The 19,673-nt window shown below is 39.8% G+C and overlaps 2 protein-coding genes across 3 annotated transcripts in view; one reads left to right on the top strand and one right to left on the bottom strand.

The window, feature by feature from the left end:
- The window catches only part of TIMP4 (TIMP metallopeptidase inhibitor 4), a 53,224-nt gene extending 45,508 nt beyond the window's left edge, over positions 1 to 7,716 (bottom strand). The window contains exon 1 of the mRNA XM_007056482.4: positions 6,978 to 7,716. Within this exon, the coding sequence (XP_007056544.1) occupies positions 6,978 to 7,104 (127 nt within the window). The 5' untranslated portion in view covers positions 7,105 to 7,716. The remainder of the gene's footprint in view (positions 1 to 6,977) is intronic.
- Positions 1 to 19,673, top strand: part of SYN2 (synapsin II) — a 402,447-nt gene that overhangs the window by 304,367 nt on the left and 78,407 nt on the right. The gene's annotated exons all lie outside the window — the stretch shown is intronic.

The following is a 19,673-nucleotide window of genomic DNA, read 5'->3' as shown; positions in this document are numbered from 1 at the left end:
ATGGTGAGAATAAGATTCATTAATATTGTGCATCATGATGGTTCTGGAATAACTGCATAGTTAAGGTTGGGTTGAGATCTTCACCAAGAGCATAATTTAAATCCCTCAAGCAGTCAATGAATTTAGTCTCCAGATCTGAATAAATTTAATTACATATTAATAATAATACCACCAACTCGCATATAGCGTTTTTTATCAGTATTAAGGATTATATAGCTTCAATATTGTACTCTCAGTAGTTGTGGATTAGTGTATTGAACATTAGGCTGTGTTCTAATCCTGTCTCATCCATAGACTCAGGGGACTAAGAAAGTCAATATATTCGCTGTACCTGAGTTTCCCTATCTGGCATTTGTGAACTATACTTTTCTATCTCTCTCTGGTTTTGAGGGGCTTCATTAGTTAATATTTGTAGTGTGCTTTGAAAATATTGTTATTGGAGGAGTCACCAGATGGTGCTGTTACAAATAGGTTCAAAAGTTTTTCTTGAGTGAGTTTCTGTTTTTAGAAGAAATGCTGTGGTGTTGGTTTTTTACTGTAGTTTCTTGGGGAGTGGGGGAGTGCAGTGGAGCTGTGGCAAGCAATAAGAGTTTTCTTTCTCCCTTAACGCTTCTGAGCTGTGTCAACTCTGGAAGCAGAATTGCTCCCTGGGAACCAGGCATTAATGTTAAGGTTATGATCCCTGACAGAGGAGATCACTTGCATGCTGTTTGTGACCTTTCTTTTCCATAGCATGTAGTAATGACTGATTATACTAGTCAGCGAATTGCAGAGCAGTTATATTATTGCTCCTCTGCCAAATGGTAGCAGTTGTGATGGCTTTGCCAGTTAGCTTTCCTTTGGAGGAGAAATCAGTGTTCAAGGACTGGTGTATGCGGAGTTAATAAAAGAAGTTGCACTAAGAACATATCCTGACTCTGGTGTCACTGATTTCTCCTCCAAAGGAAAGCTAACTGGCAAAGCCATCACAACTGCTACCATTTGGCAGAGGAGCAATAATATAAATGCTCTGCAATTTGCTGACTAGTATAATCAGTCACTACTACATGCTATGGAAAAGAAAGGCCTTAAAAGACCCCCAAAATTGAGAGAATTAGGTTGTCTTGCCTGAATCCTAGACTGTCTGAACTGTGTTTAGCAGAGTACAAAGGCGGCTCTTGCTCCAGGGTCTGAAGGCTGGGCCAGTCTACAGCATGAGGTCTGGTCTACAAAAGTTAGGTTGATCTAGCTACATCACTCAGGTGTAAAAAAATCCACAGTCTGAGCAAGAATTCTTCCATCGACCTAGCTACCGCCTCTCGGGAGGGTGGATTACCAAGAGACCCCTCCCATCGGCATAGGTAGTGTCTGCACTGAAGTGCTACAGCTGTGCTGCTATAGTGTTTCAAGCCCTAAGTTAGAACAGCCTTCGGTTATTCTAATTTATGCCTCTCTGGCTCTGGCCCTTCTGGAGATTTGGAGGCGGGGCATCAATCACAACAGTGGCTGGATGTGACTCGGGGATTCCCCCACAGTGGGGAACCCTCCACTAGCTGGCTAACTGGCATTACATCTGCTGCACAGTGCCAAAGCAGTAGTGGGGCTGGAAAACCTGGCCCATCGATTTTTAATTCCACTTGTTATTAGTGTAGCTATTACAGCTCATGTGGATACAGTGGCCCTGAACCTGCAAACACTTATGTATATGCTTAACTTTGTCCACATCAGTAATCCTATTGAAGAGAATGGGACTACTCACCTGGCTTAAATGTTTGCAGGATCAGCAGGTTAGTAAATTCATCCACACTGTTCTCAGGAAGACTATATGAGCTGTAGTATCTAGAAACCATGAGGTGAATTAAGAGTAGAGTGGAGGTGCACAGTATATTAACAACATATAAAACCTACTTTAAATTCATTTCCCCAATTTTTCCTCCAAACATGAAGTGTTAGCCTATATTTCTGACCGGAGTGTTGTAGGTAAGACACGGGAGGTAATTATTCTGCTCTACTCAGCGCTAGTGAGGACGCAACTGGAGTTCTGTGTAAAGTCTTGAGTTCCACACTTTAAGGAAAATGTGGACAAACTGGAGAATCTAGAGGAGAGTAACAAAAATGATAAAAGGTTTAGAAAATGTGAGCTATGAGGAATGGTTGAAAGAATTGGGCATGTTTAGTCTAGAGAACAGAAAGCTGATGGGGGGACATAACAGCCTTTTAATATGTAAAAGATTGTTACAAAGAAGATGGTGATCAGTTGTTCTCCATGTCCACTGAGGGTAGCACAAGAAGTAATTGTGCAGCAAAGGAGATGTAGGTTAGATATTAGGAAAATCTTTCTAACTATAATGATAACTAAGCTCTGCAACAGGTTATTGAAGGAGGAGGTTGTGGAATCCTGCAGGTTTTTAAGAACAGGTTAGACAGATATCTGCCAGGAATGGTCAAGGTTTACTTGGTTCTGCCTCAGCTCAGGGGGGCTAGACTTGATGACCTCATGAGGTCCCTTCCAGTTCTACATTTCTGCAATTCTGTAAGTTACATCCAGTCAAAATAGATCTGTTTTTTTCTCAAGAGCTGTTTTCCACATTGAAAGTGTACAAATGAATGTATTTAAATAAAAAACTGAACATTTTTGTAGTCACTTCATAGAAAGCAAAGTTTATGGGGATGATAAAATCAAAAGAAACAGAATGGTGAAAATTTTCACATCAACTTAGTAAAGCTACCTGGGCTATGTCTATTTAGCACATCTCTAGGCAGAGATGACTTTCAAAACTTAGTTTTTGTGGGTTTAAGTCAAATGTTTACCATTATATTTGTATGTGATATAATTTAGTCTAATCTGACACTTCTTTGCATTGCCAGATCTCAATGGACTTATAAGGATTTTAACAGGCTCAAAGTGCTGCTGAGCTTCAGCCATGAGGCTTCCTTTATAGTTTGAGACATGCCACTCTTCATTAAATTAATAAAACTGGTGTCTGAGATTACAAATTTGTGCCCAATATCTGTCATCTCTTTATAGTGTGGTGCCAGTTGCTCAAATACAAAATATTGTTTCCATTATAGAAAGAATCCAACTAACTTCAAAGATGGAGAACCCTACATTCAATAGGTAGCAGTGCAGGGTACTTACCTATTTACCAAAACACTAACTCTACTTATGTTGCCTGCCTCACTGAGTTAAGTTCATCACAAGAATCACATAAAGAACAGATTTAAGGATGTTGGCATTTATAAAAAGTTATTTTAACTGTTAACACACAATTAGCATTTCAAAAATATACTTTTTGTATACAGGTCATTGAGTATGGTTGTTTTTAATATGAAAATCAATTAAAAATCGGTACCAGGGATGAAATTCTGGCCCCACTCAACAGCAAAACTCCCACTGATTTCAATGAGTCCAGGATTTCACCCCAGGAATTTATCAGAGAAATTTTCTTATTATAAACTTGAAACCAGTGCTTCTCATATCCCATTCATTTGAAGAAATCAGTACAGCACAATGGGATATTTTGCACATTACTGTTTAGCTAAAGTGAAGCCATTCTGAATCTTTCCAGGCATTTTTGAATCCATGAAACTAACCTTCAATGTAGTCTGTTTTTTGAGTTTTCATTAATAGAGTAATAATAACTTTAGCTCTATTAGATACTTAGCATTATTGATTAATTATTCCTCACAAGCCCCTATGAGGTAAAAGCTCTCCTGAGAGGTGCTGCTCACCCTCAAAGAGATGAAGGTATTCAACACTGTGCTCTCCCACTGAAGTGAACTATAGGGTAAAACCACTCAGCAGCTCACAGTCAGTGCCCAGTACTTTAGGCCTTGAGAGGCTGAAAGGCTAAGCAATTAGGCCAAGGCCACACACAAAGTCAGTGGCAGAGCTGGCATTATAACTCATAAGTTCCTGGCTGATAGCCTTGTGCTGAATCCACTAACCCATCACACTTCCCCTCCTGGTACATACAAGACTGGTGCATTTTAAATTCTCTCTCTCTTTTTGTCATCCTCTCACATGTAAGTGACAGGATCAGAGGGTGCCTCTCGCCCTACATTTGTCAGAAAGTCTATGATTTTCACCAAGTTACTCAGGCTATTTGGTAGCTATGGATGTTTAGAAAAAGACAGCCTAAAGCCACAGTAGCACCCTGACAGGAAAAGTTAAAGTGTTGCACCACTAATCTCATAGACAAAAGTCACGGTGAAAAGTGCTTGGCCCGGACTTAATTAATTTCTCTATTTGTTTCTTTTTGGGGATCCAACATGAATGTTCAGGTTTCTGAGTGGCCTCATACATTCAGCTAGTGGCTGGAGTAAGATCTATTGATTTAACCCTCCCTCCAAATCAGAAATGACCTCAGAGGAAAAGGAACTGAAGTTGAAATATAGTTTAATAACTTCAATACATGTACTAGATTGTGCTGTATAAAACAGGACAGCTCAAGGCCTCAGTTTTCAGACGCCGTGTAAAATTTACAGGTATTGTATTGTATTGTTTGTTTACTTTGTGTAACTTAGATATACCGTTTTGCATGCGAGAAAATGCTTCTCAATTCTGCAAGACTTTTAAAGTCTTAACAACCCCCACATCAAAGGGATCAATCCAATTCCCATTGAAGTTAAGAGTTAAACTCCCATTAACTTCAATGGGTGAAGGAGCAAAGGCCTAAGTTCTTTTATTAAAATATTTGAAGTTCTGTAAATGTTAAAATCAAACAAAAATCTAGCTTTGATGCATCATCTTATTTACTATAAAAGTGGTGCTAGGGAAAGCAGAGGTTTAGGGTATGCTGGTTTGGGGCAAAAAGTATAACTGTGTGTGAGGGAGAGAGAGTGGAATAGGTTTTCTGATCCTCCAGGACTTTCCTGATAGTCTCCAGGAATCAAAAATTAATCTTTAAGTCATGTGATGAAACCTCCAGGAATATATCCAACCAAAATTGCAACCCTAGAGTGGAAATGAAATATACTGTAGCCCTGATTCTACAATCCACCCAAAAGTGGAGAGGCGTGGCTACAAGGAGCCAGTTGTTGCTCCTCTGCCTAGACCGGGCACAAATTAATGCTGCAGGAGGACACCCCTAATTTATGCTAGGGGAGGATCTGGTGTAGCAGAGCACTGTTCCCTCTCCCCTCTTAGTCCCCACACCCCTAGAAAACCCCCAGTACACTTCCTCCTTCCCATTTTGCTCTGGGGTTGCAGGGAAGACTGCTGGGGCAGAAGAGCTACCTCAGCCAGATTTATGTCAGTAGAGAGTTCCCCCATATGGGGGATTTCTCTCCACTGGTCTTCTCCAGTCACTTTAAGACCACTTTGCATTGCCTATACGGTGCAATGAGACCATAGCAGACTAAAGAATCCAGTTCTATATGTTTATGGCAAGTACGATATATATATGTGAACATTTATTCCATATAACTCTATGCCTTCCTACGGTATGAATACATACGACTTAATGTAATTAATATTAAACACAGGGCCCCATCATATAGCCCTCCCTCATGTGAATGGGCCAGTTGACTTCAGCAGAACTGTTTGTGTGAGTTAGGGCTTGAGGATGAAGTCCAAATATACTTGTAAATTTTATTTTTGTAATTTTATTTTCTGCCTCCATTACTTATAGATAAAGAGTTAGAGAGTAGCAGAAATCTGCCTTTTATAAAAGGCAATTTGGAGAAACTCTTCAACTCTTGAACCTTGTAATTTGCCTTATTCTAAAAGAATACTGCAGTTAGTCTCTAAGGTGCCACAAGTACTCCTTTTCTTTTTTTGTATGTAATGAGTATCTCAGGTTTCTTCTCTACTGTCAAATCCAGCAAAACCTCAAGTTATGAATACATCAGACAAATAGTTTAGTGTAATAATTTTAAGCTACAATAAGAGTAACTGGTATTTCTGTTGACACCTCAAATTACCCCCATCTGTAATGTTTGGTGTAGGTACCTTAATAAAAAGATTGCTTAACACAATCAGATTAGAAAACAATTTAACTGATGGCCACAAATAGAGCGTAGAGTTTGTCATGGCTACAAAGATTTTCTGTCAGTGTATAAAAGCAATTAATCAGTATGCAGAAGGTATTGCCTATCCCATAGATATGCTAATTTTGTGACACTTTGGAAACTCATGTTCTACATTTACTGTTCACACTGGATTGAAGTTAACCATACACAGCTTGAGCTGATGAATTCAAGACTGCAAAATGTCACATTTTCTTATCCCTGTGTTGTCCAATTTTGAGATCTTTACGGGTTTTTTTCTATATGTTGATTACTGTGTAAAACACAGTAATCTTATGAGTGTACAGTGAAATTTAGCACAGAATTCTGTGACCAGTTTTTCTATCGAAAAGTTAAAAAGGCTATCAGATGCCTGCTAAATTATTTGTTCCAAAATTACCAAAAATACATTTAAGACAAATTATATTGTAGCACATCATAGATCAGCTAAGTTCAACACATTATCCTTTTTCTTTTTTTTCCTCTTTTTTTTTTTTTTACAGAGTACTGTGGCAGCTAGTTGTATCTATAGTATTTATATAAATGATGCACATATATATTATTCATATTATATATATTATATAATCTTTTATACTACATATTAAATGTGAACAGTAGTAATCTGTCAGTGAACATATTCCCCCCTACTTGCTTTAATTTGAGAGCTAATATAGAAGGTGGTTCTTATCAAGAAAAGGCACTACATTTACTTCAGTAGTTTCAACAATTTGTAGTCCAGAACATTTTCTGAAAAAGCAAGGAAAAAGGAACAGCAACTACCAAACACAAGACCAAATGCATTTTCTTCTATACCTGTCTCTTTAAATGAGATCTTCCAATCATTTTGTTTTGAAAACCTTTTACAGAATAAACTACTTTGTTAAATGTATTCCCCTAGAGAGTTGTACAGAAAAATAGCACAGCAGTTAATTTAGCTACAATTGCTTTTTTACCGGCAATGTTAAAACTGTATAGCTGTTATGACTCACCTAAAGCAGAATCACAGATTAGCTGCTGTGGATGTGCAGGGGCACAGCTGCATGCCTCTACCAGCTCCTGAATTCTGAGGGTGAAAAGAAGCACTGAGGACAACAAGGTACTGTGTACAGGATTCATGCTGCCTTCAACACGGCTAACTGGCCAACTAAAAGAAAATAATCTCTTACTGTTGATCTTGTATCTAAACTTTCTAATCTCTGTGCAGTTCAGTTTCAACAGACTTAGATGGTTTAGAAAAGCCCTCTAATGCTCAGTCTGAGTATACGCTTATGTTAACAGACTTCTAATTTTCCTGACATAGGACCCTCTTATTTATGGCCCTGATACTTACAAGTAACCCCGCCTTCCTTTAAGGAAAAAGCACATCATTGGTGAAAATATTGTGACAGGTTTATTGTTCCAAAAGCAAGTTTACCTTACTGGGTTGCATCATAATGTTGTTATTATGAGTCAGTGTGACTATTAATAATCAAAAGCTTTTTAAAAACACCAGTTTCTGCTCTGATTTTATGATCTTTTGCAGATTGGAGATTAAACTAATAAATTAATTTGTGAATTTCATGCCAGTTTTAATTTAAAAAATAAATAGTTCCTCCACCTTCCCTATCATGACCAAAGCAAACAATGTATCTAAAAGCAATGCTAACATCCTTTTTTAAAGCCAGATTTCTTTTGCATTCCCTGATCTTTCCCCTGCCCCTCTCTACATTTTCTTGAAATGACTTGACTGTTCGCAGGCTGCACAGAACTTCATTCATGAAGAGGAAATGGTTCAATGCCTTGTTTGTGAGCCCTGAACAATTGGTAACTACAAGCAATACTGGATAAAAATCCAGGCTGCAATAAAGGCCATTTTGCTACTTCATCATATATTTAATTTGAAATAATGATTTACAAAAATTCCAGTGATATATGTTCAAGGCGAGGCTTTTATTTATTAGTATTCTGCACTCCCTATGCTATGGGTCCTATTCAAATAAAATGCCATTTCCACATGCGCTGGCTAGGAAGTCCATGAGCTTCTGTGACTCAACATGCACAGAGCATAGCTAGTCCTGATTCAAGAATCTAAAAGCTAATACTCTTCCTCATCTGTAGATCTCTTATTCCTATAACCACCTTCACATTTGCATAGCTTGTACACATGAATCCCGTCTGCCCTTCTATGAAAGGTGTCTCATATGGATAGCAAGATGAGATCTGAGCAGGGAGGACTGTGGTGTATGCCCATTTGAGAAACGTTTACATATAGGCTGACATTAGGTATGCCCTGTAATGTAAGTCCAGGGTTAGTAGAACTCGAGTTAGCAGACACAGTTGTAAGTCCAGATTGTTGAACACTTGGTTCCAGCCTAGGGCACTAGTGTCTATATTGCATTAGATGTTGTACTAACACAGAACAAAAATACTGTCACTGCCCCAAAGAGCTTACAATCTAGGGGCTTGTCTGTGTGGCAAGTTACTGCAGAGCAAGCCAGGATGCGCACTCTGAGACTTTCGCTGTGCTATAGCAATGTCCCCATAGAACATTACACCGTGGCTAGCTGGTGCACTATAGACTCTCACCTTAGCTTGCTGCATAGACAAGCCCTAAGTATAAGATAAGAGACAACACATGAATACGAATACAAAGATGGGGGAGTACAAGGGAACAGTATTGGTCAGTATGATGGGCATTGGCATCAGCAAACTACGAGCCCAACCATTGTCATGTTTTTTTGTAGGCGTCAGGGAAAAGGAGCATTTTGAAGGATGATAATGCATTAGTTTTGCAGATGCTACTCTGAACTCTCTTTCAGTTTGGCAGTTCTTTCTCACCCAAGTTTGAGATCACATTTTCATATCAAGCTGTCCCATGCATACACAAACTACAATCTTTATTCACAGCCCCATGTGTGCCAGAAGTCTTCTGGATATTAGGCACGGGGAAAATCAACTGCAGTTCCTCAAAACACCAAGCCCCCTGCTCACTTCAGTCATACCTTTCCTGCTTCACATTATGTGGCTTTGCTTCTCATGCACTTGCAACCCTGACGGCCACCTCTTTCTCAGAATTAGCTGGAATGTCTCAGTGTCCGTCCACCTCTTCTGCAATCTGAGACCAAAAAAAATTTATTAGTGCATGTCCCAGGCAAGAATTTTTTTAAAAAACCCTTCGATTTAACTTCTGTCAGAAACAAAGGCTATGGATTAAGCTATGGCGAGGTTTTTTAGTGGCCTTTATGCTCAATTTTTAGATCTATCGATTATGAAATCTAACTCAGGATAATAGGGACTGAAAGTGGCAGCGTGATGGCTGTTTGGGGGCCTGTAAGATATGATTGGATGATCATTGACCAGTTTCCACAGGACAAGTACCCTATATCACGTAACTCCTGTTGCAAATGGCACTAACAGGCCATATTGGTGACCTTCTTAGCAAAGCCCAAAGATTGAATGGGTCTGGAGGATGAAATATCTTTTTTAGAGATGGGCTGTCCATATGATGGCTTACTTAAGGCACATTGGTGTGATTATTGGAGAGGCTGACCTTGCCAATTGCCCATGCTCTACCTGTCTTGTAAACTTTGGTGTCCAGTGCTGTCAACACAATAACTTTTTACAAGCACTATATTAATTCAAAAATTAAAATAATTTATAAAAATGGTTAAAAATAAACTATTTACTATTTTCCAGTCTTTGGTTATGAGTTGGGAGTTAGATGCACACATTAGATCATGGGCTGGTCTACAGTGGGAACTTATATTTGCTACATCTTTCAGGGGTGTGAAAAATCCACATCCTCAAGAGAGACATCTATGCCAACCTAACCCCCGGTATAGACAGTGCTAGGTCAATTAGAGAATTCTTCTATCACCCTAGATACTACCCCTAGGGGAGGTGAATTAACTAAAGCGACAGGAGAACCCTTCTCATTGCTGTAGTGAGTGTCTACACGGAAGCGCAACAGCGGTGCAGCTGAAGCAGTGTTTTAAGTGTAGAGCTAACTACAGAAATGTAAACATGACAAAGGTAAATTTTATGTTTTATCAAATCTTGAGCTATATTCTACAGAAGTATGGTAGTTGTGTAAGCACAGTAAAATACATTTCTTTTTGTTATAATCTACATTAATACTGCCTGAAGACACTCCAGGCTCCAATCCAATTAGACTTTTAAGAGAGTCTTTCAAAGCCATCTGTACACAGGTGGAACATTTAAAGTGTGGTTATGGTTAGAAAAGTTTATTGACTATAAATGACGGATATTACTTAACAAATGTGCTCCTTCTGCATTCTGAGTTATGTCTATCTACTTTACTGACAAAAATAAGTGTCTATTTTTTACTCCTGTTAGGAGAGGCAATAGAGCTGTGTGAAGGTGAGCTGGATTCATTTCTGTCCCACACATCATCAAGTGAATTAACAGCTAAGTTCCAATTGCAGAATCTTTCTTAGTAGTAGTGATGTGCAGCTTCAGTCCCAGATCCTAGGATGAGTTTACGGTGTGGGCAGTTAGAAGTGGACTACAGAGTTCACATCCAGATCTGAATTTTCCCCAAGTTGTAGGATGTTGGGGTTTGGTTTATCTCCATTGCTGCTTTGAATTTATAAACTGAACAAATCTGATGGAGAGTCACTGAGGTAAAAAAGCCTTTCAAAGCCAATAAATATTTTTACACCTTTATCTTTCAGAGTATGGACCCGATCCTGCAAATAGACATGCATACATTTTCAAGATTGGGTCTTATATCTGTACGTTTAGTTGATCATGTATGTGGATCAATTGATACTTGATCACTTTTCAATAGAACCTTTATTCCTTCGTTGTGATTCCTAAACTTTCTGAATAAGTTGTTTTAGTCACAAAATAAGCTACAACCTTTATAATTTTTTCTGCTAATAATATAATTTGAATATAGTGTGAGAAATACAGTAGCCCACAACCCAGACAAGAAGTTAGAAAAACTCTGATCTGTTATGCTGATGTAAATTAGGAATAACTCAGCTGAACTCATAATTTACACCACTGTAACAGAGAGAAATATATGGACCATTATCATGACTCCCATGTGAATATTTTTTTCCAGTCCACCGTTCTGTCTCTGATGAAACTTCAAGTATGCGAGCTCCCTCTCCTGCTCTTTAACAGCTTTAACGAGCAAACCATATTACCAGAGATAACATATTTGTAATGACATAATCTATGATACTGGTACATGGCCAGAGGAAAGAAGAAAATGCATCAAGGCTCATCACGCAAAGGGTGTAAAACCACAACAATCTCTTTCTCTGTTCTAGCTTGACAAAGAAAAAAAACTGACACACAAAAAGATACTTTTTGAATGACAGATTTAAAATATATACCATTTGACACATCACTAAGGAAAAACCAAGCAGTTTAAATAAAACTCAGAATCCAGAAAAGCAAACAGATGGAAGGAACTCACTTTTTTAAAATGAAACCTGAGATTCAGGATAACAACTATGAGAGGCCTGTATGTGCCTGACACACAGCTAGTCTGGCACATCCCCATTTTGAGAAATACTGCCATTGAGTGGTGGCTATTAGAATATTTGAAAGTCAACATAAGACATCACGGTATCCACTGTATTGCACTGTACATGGGGTAATTAAAGTTAGTGAAAGGTGTGGCTGCCCACTGGTTGATTAAGGAGTGTTTCACACCAAGAGTCTACCATGCCCCTGCCCTGAGATCTTCACTGGCAGCCTGTGAGTATCCAGGTGGAGTTCAAGGTTTTCTTTTTAACCAGCCCCACTGCTTTTGGTGTTGTGGTACACCAATCCCTTCTAGAGACATCTGGCAACATGCTGGATGTTCCAAGATCTTGAACGCAAGTACTGTAGGCACACCATCCACTAGACTCTGCAGGCTCTCACTCTCCTTAGATCACCACAAACAATGATATTGTAAATAAATAACTCAGGATTATTTGACTAGGTCTGCCAGAAGTTAAGCAGTGCAACTATTCTAGATACAATAACTTTGAACAGTTACAGCAAACAGTTACATTATTTTCCAATATAAATCCCTTAATGGTTTGGGGCCTGGTTACTTGAGAGTAGATCTATGTGGATAATTGATTGGGTTACAAGCAGTTCAAAAAAAAAACATTTTAATTGTTTGGGGTTGACCCAAAATGATTTTTTTTTTTAATTTTGGTGAACCAAAAAAAAATCACTCTGGATCAAATAAAATGTTTTTTTCTGATTTTTTCTAAACTTTTTTTTGTGATTACAAGCTTTTGTACATTTTTGAATTTGAAAAATTTCAAAACCTAAAATAATTTCAAATAAAATAATCAAAATGTTTCAAATTGGAAATGTCAAAACAGAAGCTTCTAGGTTTTTTTGGAATTTTATGAAGTTTTTTTCCCCCAACCGAAACAACTTGGCAAATTTGACAGAAATTTATTAAATGTTTCAGTCAAACCAAATCTGAACTTCCCTCTCTCCCCCACCCTCCCAAAAAAAGTGGTTTTGGTCAAAAAATTTCATCCAGCTCTACTTGAGAGAGAGCCTGTCTCCCTGGGCCATGCTGCTGCAGTGGAAACCTACAACTGTGCACAAGCTAAAGGTTCCTTACTTTAAAAGAGATGGGGAAGCACTAATGGCATTCTCTGGGAGGAGTCCTTAGTTTACATGTCTCTCTTCTCTTGGTCCTCCAGAGGCTGGATTATGTTAAGTAATGGCACAGCAAAGCCTGCCATTTTTTGCACACAGTTGAGTAAGAATAGTCTTCTCTCCTGTTTCTTCTTCAGCCCACAGGGGTGGGCTTGACTAAAATGTAACAGCCTTGGACAGTGAGAATGGTAATAATTACAAATAGCTGCCATATTATTATTCTTTCTTTTATTTGTATTATACTAGTCTAACACCACGGAGTCCTAATCTGGGATCAGGTTCCCATTTTAGGAAAAAATAATTTAGAGTTCAATAGGAGTTGAGACAAGGAGAAAGTGATCTGTTCCAGAAATACTTTGTATATAAAATATATTCAGCTTTGTCTGACTTTTTTCAATAACAATAATAATAATATTGCCATGTCCTCCTATAGCATATTTTATAGCATTAGCAAAGGTTTGTGAATGACAGTTACAGGTGTTCTTAAGGGGTCATCAAAGAAACAAAGACAATATAGTTATGGCCTGATTATCAAAGGGGTTGAGCACCTTTAGTACCAGTTGAAGACAATAGGTGTTTTGGGTGCTCAACACCACAGATAATCAGGACATAACAATGTGTATCAGGTCTTACCATTTTAAATTTACTCACATATGTACAGAAATGGTGACAAGGAAACATTGGCTGCTGGCACGTCTCTGTGTGCCCCTGGCGGGGGGGAGGTGTGCACTGCCCCCACCCCAGGCAGCGCATGGAGACTCGCTGTCCCCCTTCCCCCACAAGGGGCACACAGAGACGTGCCAGCAGCAGGGCTAAGGCAGCTCCCTGCCCACACTGCCTCCCTCCTTTCGTGCTATGCCGCTCCTGGAAGCAGCCAGCATGTCCCTGCGGCCCCTTGGGGGAGGTGTCTCCACACATTGCTCCCACCCTTAACGCTGACTCTGCAGATCCCATTGGCTGGGAACTGGAGGCACCATGCAGCATGCTTAAAAATAGCATCAAAGTTGAGAGCATGGGTTTGACAGATATGGCAACTTCCTGCAATATCTTTGGGAGATCTTCCTGTATTAAATGTATGTATCATTTGTGGGCCATGGATTCTATGTAATTTCATGGGGTGAGCAAAGCTTCTTCGTGAACTAAGAGGTGATTAGGCAAATTCACTCAGGTGGTAACATCGTAAGAGAAATACCACAACCTGGAGAGGCTCACATATACTAGTTCAAAATGGATTCTCCAGAGACCAGCACACAAAGAAAGGGCTTTTGGATAACAAGCCTGAGTTTAAGCTGACTCAGGGCCTTCTTTCTGCTCCAGCAAAGCAACAGGACCTTCTGTTGAGAGGGGTTGGAAGGACTTAGGCCTACTGAGGCCTGTGACAGGGTTGGGTCAGATGGCTATAGGAGAGTAATAGAAGGCAGATGTATTAGCCCCAGGCTAAGTAGGTCCTTTTTCTCTAGGTAAGGTAACGGGGAAGGTTCCAGAACAATCAGGAACCTTCTGGAGACAATTAAGACAGGCTGATTAGAACACCTGCAGCCAATCAAGAAGCTGCTAGAATCAATTAAGGCAGGCTAATCAGGGCACCTGGGTTTTAAAAAGGAGCTCACTTCAGTTTGTGGTATGTGAGGAGCCGGGAGCAAGAGGCACTCAGAGCTGAGAGTGAGAACGCGGACTGTTGGAGGACTGAGGAGTACAAGCACTATCAGACACCAGGAGGAAGGTCCTATAGTGAGGATAAAGAAGGTGTTGGGAGGAGGCCATGGGAAAGTAGCCCAGGGAGTTGTAGCTGTCGCACAGCTGTTCCAGGAGGCACTCTAGACAGCTGCATTCCACACGGCCCTGGGCTGGAACCCGTAGTAAAGGGTGGGCCCGGGTTCCCCCCAAATCCTCCCAACTCCTGATCAGACACAGGAGGAGGTGACCTGGACTGTGGGTTCAGAAAAACGGCCAAGCTGAGGGCTGCCGTGAAGCTCCAAGGCGAGCAAATCCGCCAGTAAGTGCAAGACCCACCAAGGTAGAGCAGGAACTTTGTCACAGGCCCCATAAGACTGATGGGTGACCTCTGTTAAGCTTTAAACATGCGTATAGGAACTTTTTTAAAAATGTTTTCTCTGTAATGCTTTCACTTTAAGAATAAATGTGCTTGCTTATAAAGAGTTGTGTGGTAACGTGTGTCTGCTGGCAATTACAGCTGGTCACAGTCTCTGGAGAGAAAGGAAAGCTCAGATGCTGGCCTGTCTAGGCAATCGGGCTTATGTAGGCAAGGAACTATGCAGCCTGGAAAACCCCTGGTCAAAAGTGAGAGAGATGCATGTCTCCACCCAAGAGAGGTGATGGCTGAAGAGCTGAGAGCTTAGAGTGGGGGCCCTCAAGAGAACAGAGGGGAGGAATACAGGTGCAGTTGGCTTGAACAGTGAATTATTCTATCACGGACACAGAAATGGTTGAGGAGTCTAAACAAAAATTGGTATTGCACACAGGAAGCTGTTCAGTGCCTTGTGAGGGATACTGGCACAGGACTCTTGCCAACTCCTTTAATTTTGCTGTTTTACTGGGTCATAACTAACAGAGCAATATGCTGAGATGCCCTTACTGGTATCTGAATATTGTTCTCACATATCCCTCATATACACTTTCACAGGACCGAGCCTTATGTTTTTATCTTGCAGTGATGTTTACTAAACCCAAATAAGCTAGGGAAAGTACATCTTCTGTCTAGTTGTTTATTGATTTAGAACTCTGCTTGCTTTTTTTCTGGGAAAGAGGAAAATGAACAAAAAGCCACCTTGATTATTTCATTTTTTAAATTTCCTTTTTCCAAAGTAAGCAGGGCAAAATTAGATTTAGGCCGATGCATGCTCCACAAACAATTTGTATGGAACTAGAGTGGCTGAATGAACTTTCAGTGGGCATTATTGGAAAGACAAATATTTAACATTGAACATAGTGAGTCATGTTTATAAAACATCTTTACTTTTTGTGTTGCTATTTTTTTCTCCCTCTGATTTCCTGTTGTGGCCTCTGAATCAGTTCTGAGGACCTTAAAGCTGCAGACAATTGCCTTAAGCCTTTGCCGCTCTCAAAACTGCCTGATCTGTGGCCTCCTTGCAGGAGAGTGTCAAAGCAGAGGGTCTGTACCTAACCTGACATCTGTAATTGTGTTAAATTATATTTTACCTTTAGAGATTCATTAAAATTAACATTTTGAAAGAATGCTTAGGAGTTACATAACAAAGGATTTTCTTTTCAGCAAATTTTAATGTTGTAGGACAGCAGAAGGCTAAGTGATATGATAATGAATCATTGGATTCCCATTATCTCTTTTACCAGAAAAGTAGAAATCATAACATATTATTGGTTTTCATATTTCAATGGATACTGTGTTTTTAGCGAGGAGAGGGATCATGTTTGCTGACTTAGAGAAAAGCACCTTCAAAGAGGTCAGATTACTTGAGACTGTAAGTCCAGGACATGACCCTTAGACCCATGCAGGCACATCCGTAATTATTACAAAACTACTTGTATTGATTACCGATTACTGATTGCAAAGTTTTGTAGTTACCATAGATTGCCTGACTGCAAAATGGGGAGCACTGAAGGAAAATGGGAGCTAGAGTAGAAATCTCCCATGAGTCCCTCTTGGTTCTCTTTTGCCCTACGTGACAGGGTTGGGCTAGATGGCTACAGGAGTGTGCTCATATTGGGTTCTGGGAATGGGTGGGCTTACTGCTGAAGGACCCTCCTCCAGCCTTTGGGGAGGATCCACAAGGCCCAGGAACTCAAGTAGTTACGGGGAACAATAAGGAACCAGAATGGGACACTGAACAGAGAACGCTGGACAGCACCCACTGCTCCTCAAAGGTCAAGGGAGCCAGCGGACTGCCACCCAGAGGAACTCTGCCTGGATGCTTGAATAGAGGGAGGATCAGAAATAGGCCCCACAGTTGCAGGAAACCCCCTCAGCCAACGTCCTCTCCCTGAGCTTATAGATGGTCATTTTGGCCAGCGCTAGGAGCAGTTTGACAAGGAGGTCCCATGGCTTTGTTGGGCCACTGGAAGGCAGGTATATTAGCCCAAGGATAAGCAGGTGTCTTCCCTTGGTAACTGAACAGAGGTTCCACTAGGTTAATTAGGACACCTGGGGCCAATCAAGGGCATGTCAGAACCTGTTAAAAGCCTCCCCTCCAATCAGATGGGGTGCACGATAGGAGTTGTGGGAGGAAAGTGTGCTACTGGAGATCTGGGCAGTGTAGACACTGACAAGCATCAGGAGGGAAAACCACAGAGGTAAAGGGCAGGGGAAACCCTACCCAACAGGGAGAACAGCCCTTCCAGGCCCCAGAGGTCTGAGTGAAGAGACCTCACTGGAGAGGAGAAACTGAACTGGGTGCCTGGTTTGTTGCCACCATGCCTGGAGGGGCTAGCAGAGACTAAGAGGCTTCCCTCCCATTCCCTTGTCAGGGAGACCGGGGGAACCCTGCTAAGGCAAGGTATGGACAGCAAGCCAGGGGTGTGGGGAAATTCTGAGATAGAGAGGAATATCCTGCCCACGGCTAAGTGGAAGTGCGGAATCCACCAAGGCAGAGAAGGAGCTCTGTCACTCCTTGTAAAACTAATATAATGATTTAACTCCCCTGAGAGGTGCATCAACTGGTAAGACATGGGAGGAGGCTGTCTGCCTGCAAGCTGTGGTCTTATCAGTGACATTTAGAAGAATCCAGGAATCCTAGGGCTGTTGCAATTTGGATAACTGTAGATACAGCATGAATATTATGTATTAGACTCCCCAGTTCCCCTTTTCATATCCAGTCAGGAACACACAGTCGGTTAAAGCAACATCTTTGAAGCATTTATTTTGCTATATGTTTTAAGAAGGTGGCACTCCAAGTGGAAACTTCTCTCTCACTCATTTGCCTCCATCAGTTGCTGTCTGTCCAGCACTTTGAGGATGTTGGGCCTGATTCTCCGCACATTTACACCAATGTAACTCCAGTTTGGGCCATGTCTTCAGCTGGTGTAAAACAAAGTAGCTCCATTGTAATTACACCAGCTGAGGATCAGGCCCGTTAAGGCTAGATGAGTTAATCAGCTGGCCCAGTAACTTCAAGTGAGTTACTTGCTATATATGAGAGGAGGACTAGGCTCATTAAGTGCTATATTTTATTTTTATTGTCTGAATACCAGTGAGAGAAATACTTTTAATCTGGTTTCCTAATGCTTTGCCTCTGAGATGTTTCCCTAATATTTGAAGACAAAGAAATACCAAGTAGGTACCTAGAAAAATAAAGTGATTGCAAACAGTTAAGCAGCACATAAGTCAACTCTGGAAAGAAAAATATCATTATATAGCTAATGGGGTGGGGGAGAGACAGACACATTATTAAAAGCATCAAAGCTTCTTCAGACAGGATATTACAGTCACATTTTAAGCCTACATATGTTGCAGTATTTCCATTACAGATGTAATCACTTTTAATATTTAATCCCTCCTTCTCTCTTGTCCTCAAACCTTTCAATGGTGCAGTTAACCAAGAATGGTTAGACTTTGAACACTTGGACAGGTGGCCAGTCTGCCAAGAGATTTTTAAAGTATTATTGCTATACTCATTAAGATTCATGTCTAACATGATGAACACCCAGTCTGAAGGGTGCCCTTTGATAACAACCATTCCATTTGTCTGGTCATTAAATATATTAATGTATTTCCTGATATTAACATATGACAGAAATTGTTAAAATGTGTCGTATCAGTGAAAGCAACTCTCATACTAAATGCTCTTCTAGCTGAAATTTAAAGGAATTTTGACTTCTGTTATCTAGATTTAAAAGAATTCCTCCTCATAGATTTTTTTTTTTTTTTTACTCTTTCATCTGGAGAACATAATATGGTTTTTACTCCCTCAGGGAACATGTCTACAAGTTCACAGATCAAAGCAGAACCAGACATGAACCATAAGACTCACTTTGAGTTCAGAGGCTTTTGAAATGAAACTCCAAATTTATTATAAAATAATGTTGTGAGATGTTTAAATCACTGAAAAGAAAAAAAATTCTTTAGTGTGTGTGCACTTTTTGCATTCTTTAGCACGTGATAAAAACAATCAGAAGAGTTTTTCATTTTGCATTATTTGACATTATTTTGCATTAGCAAAGTTAGTATACTGGCAAATATCTCTACAGTAAATAACCTACATTGATATTATATAAGCTTCTACAAATTCAGTAACAGCCACAGCCATACTGGTGATTGCAATAATATTTAGTATTGACCCCATTCAGCATATTCAGACATGCTGTTTTATTAGATATTTGAGGCAAAATAAAAATATTTATTCAACCACCCTGTTTTCTACCAAAAATGCTATTTTATCAGTGGCTGTAGTATTTGATCTATACATATAATTAATAATAAATCCCAAATTATCCTTTTACTGATGTAACCATTTAAAACCGAGTGGATTAGTACTCCACACAGATGTGAGAGTTCATGCAAGCAGATTCCATTGCAAGATCGGGGAATCAGGATGAGCTTGTTATTTATTAAATTGGTTAGTCTCTAAGGTGCCACAAGGACTCCTTTTCTTTTTGCGAATACAGACTAACACGGCCGTTACTCTGAAACTTGTTATTTATGTTTAAGGTGGCTGAAAGTTTGTGTGTACTTCGCAGCTTTTGGTGTGTAATTTGCAGCTTTTTGTATTTTGTTGACAGTTTGAAGGAGACAATTGCTATTTGAAAGTCCACAAGGTGCAGTCAATCTTTTAATTGTGGTTTAGTTCATTGTTGGATTGCATATCCCCTTTATATATTTATTTTGCCTCATTTCTTTAACAAGATTATTTTTAGAGCTGGTCAAAAATGGTAAGGATTGGCTAAAAATAATTGTTTTTGTATTCCAAAATTTTCATGAACATTTTCTGCTTTGTCAATGCAATTTCTTTTCCAATGTCTGGTTTTTAAATTAAAAAATCAGAACATTGCTAAAGAAACACTTTTTTCCATAAAAATTATCATTTTGGAAAAAAGGCTATTATTGCAAGCAAACAAAAATATTGAAT

The sequence above is a fragment of the Chelonia mydas genome, chromosome 7, assembly GCF_015237465.2.
Source record: "Chelonia mydas isolate rCheMyd1 chromosome 7, rCheMyd1.pri.v2, whole genome shotgun sequence".
NCBI classification, from domain to species: Eukaryota; Metazoa; Chordata; order Testudines; family Cheloniidae; genus Chelonia; species Chelonia mydas.
Note: the sequence above shows the minus strand (reverse complement) of the source record. Positions and strands in the feature narration are given on the sequence as shown.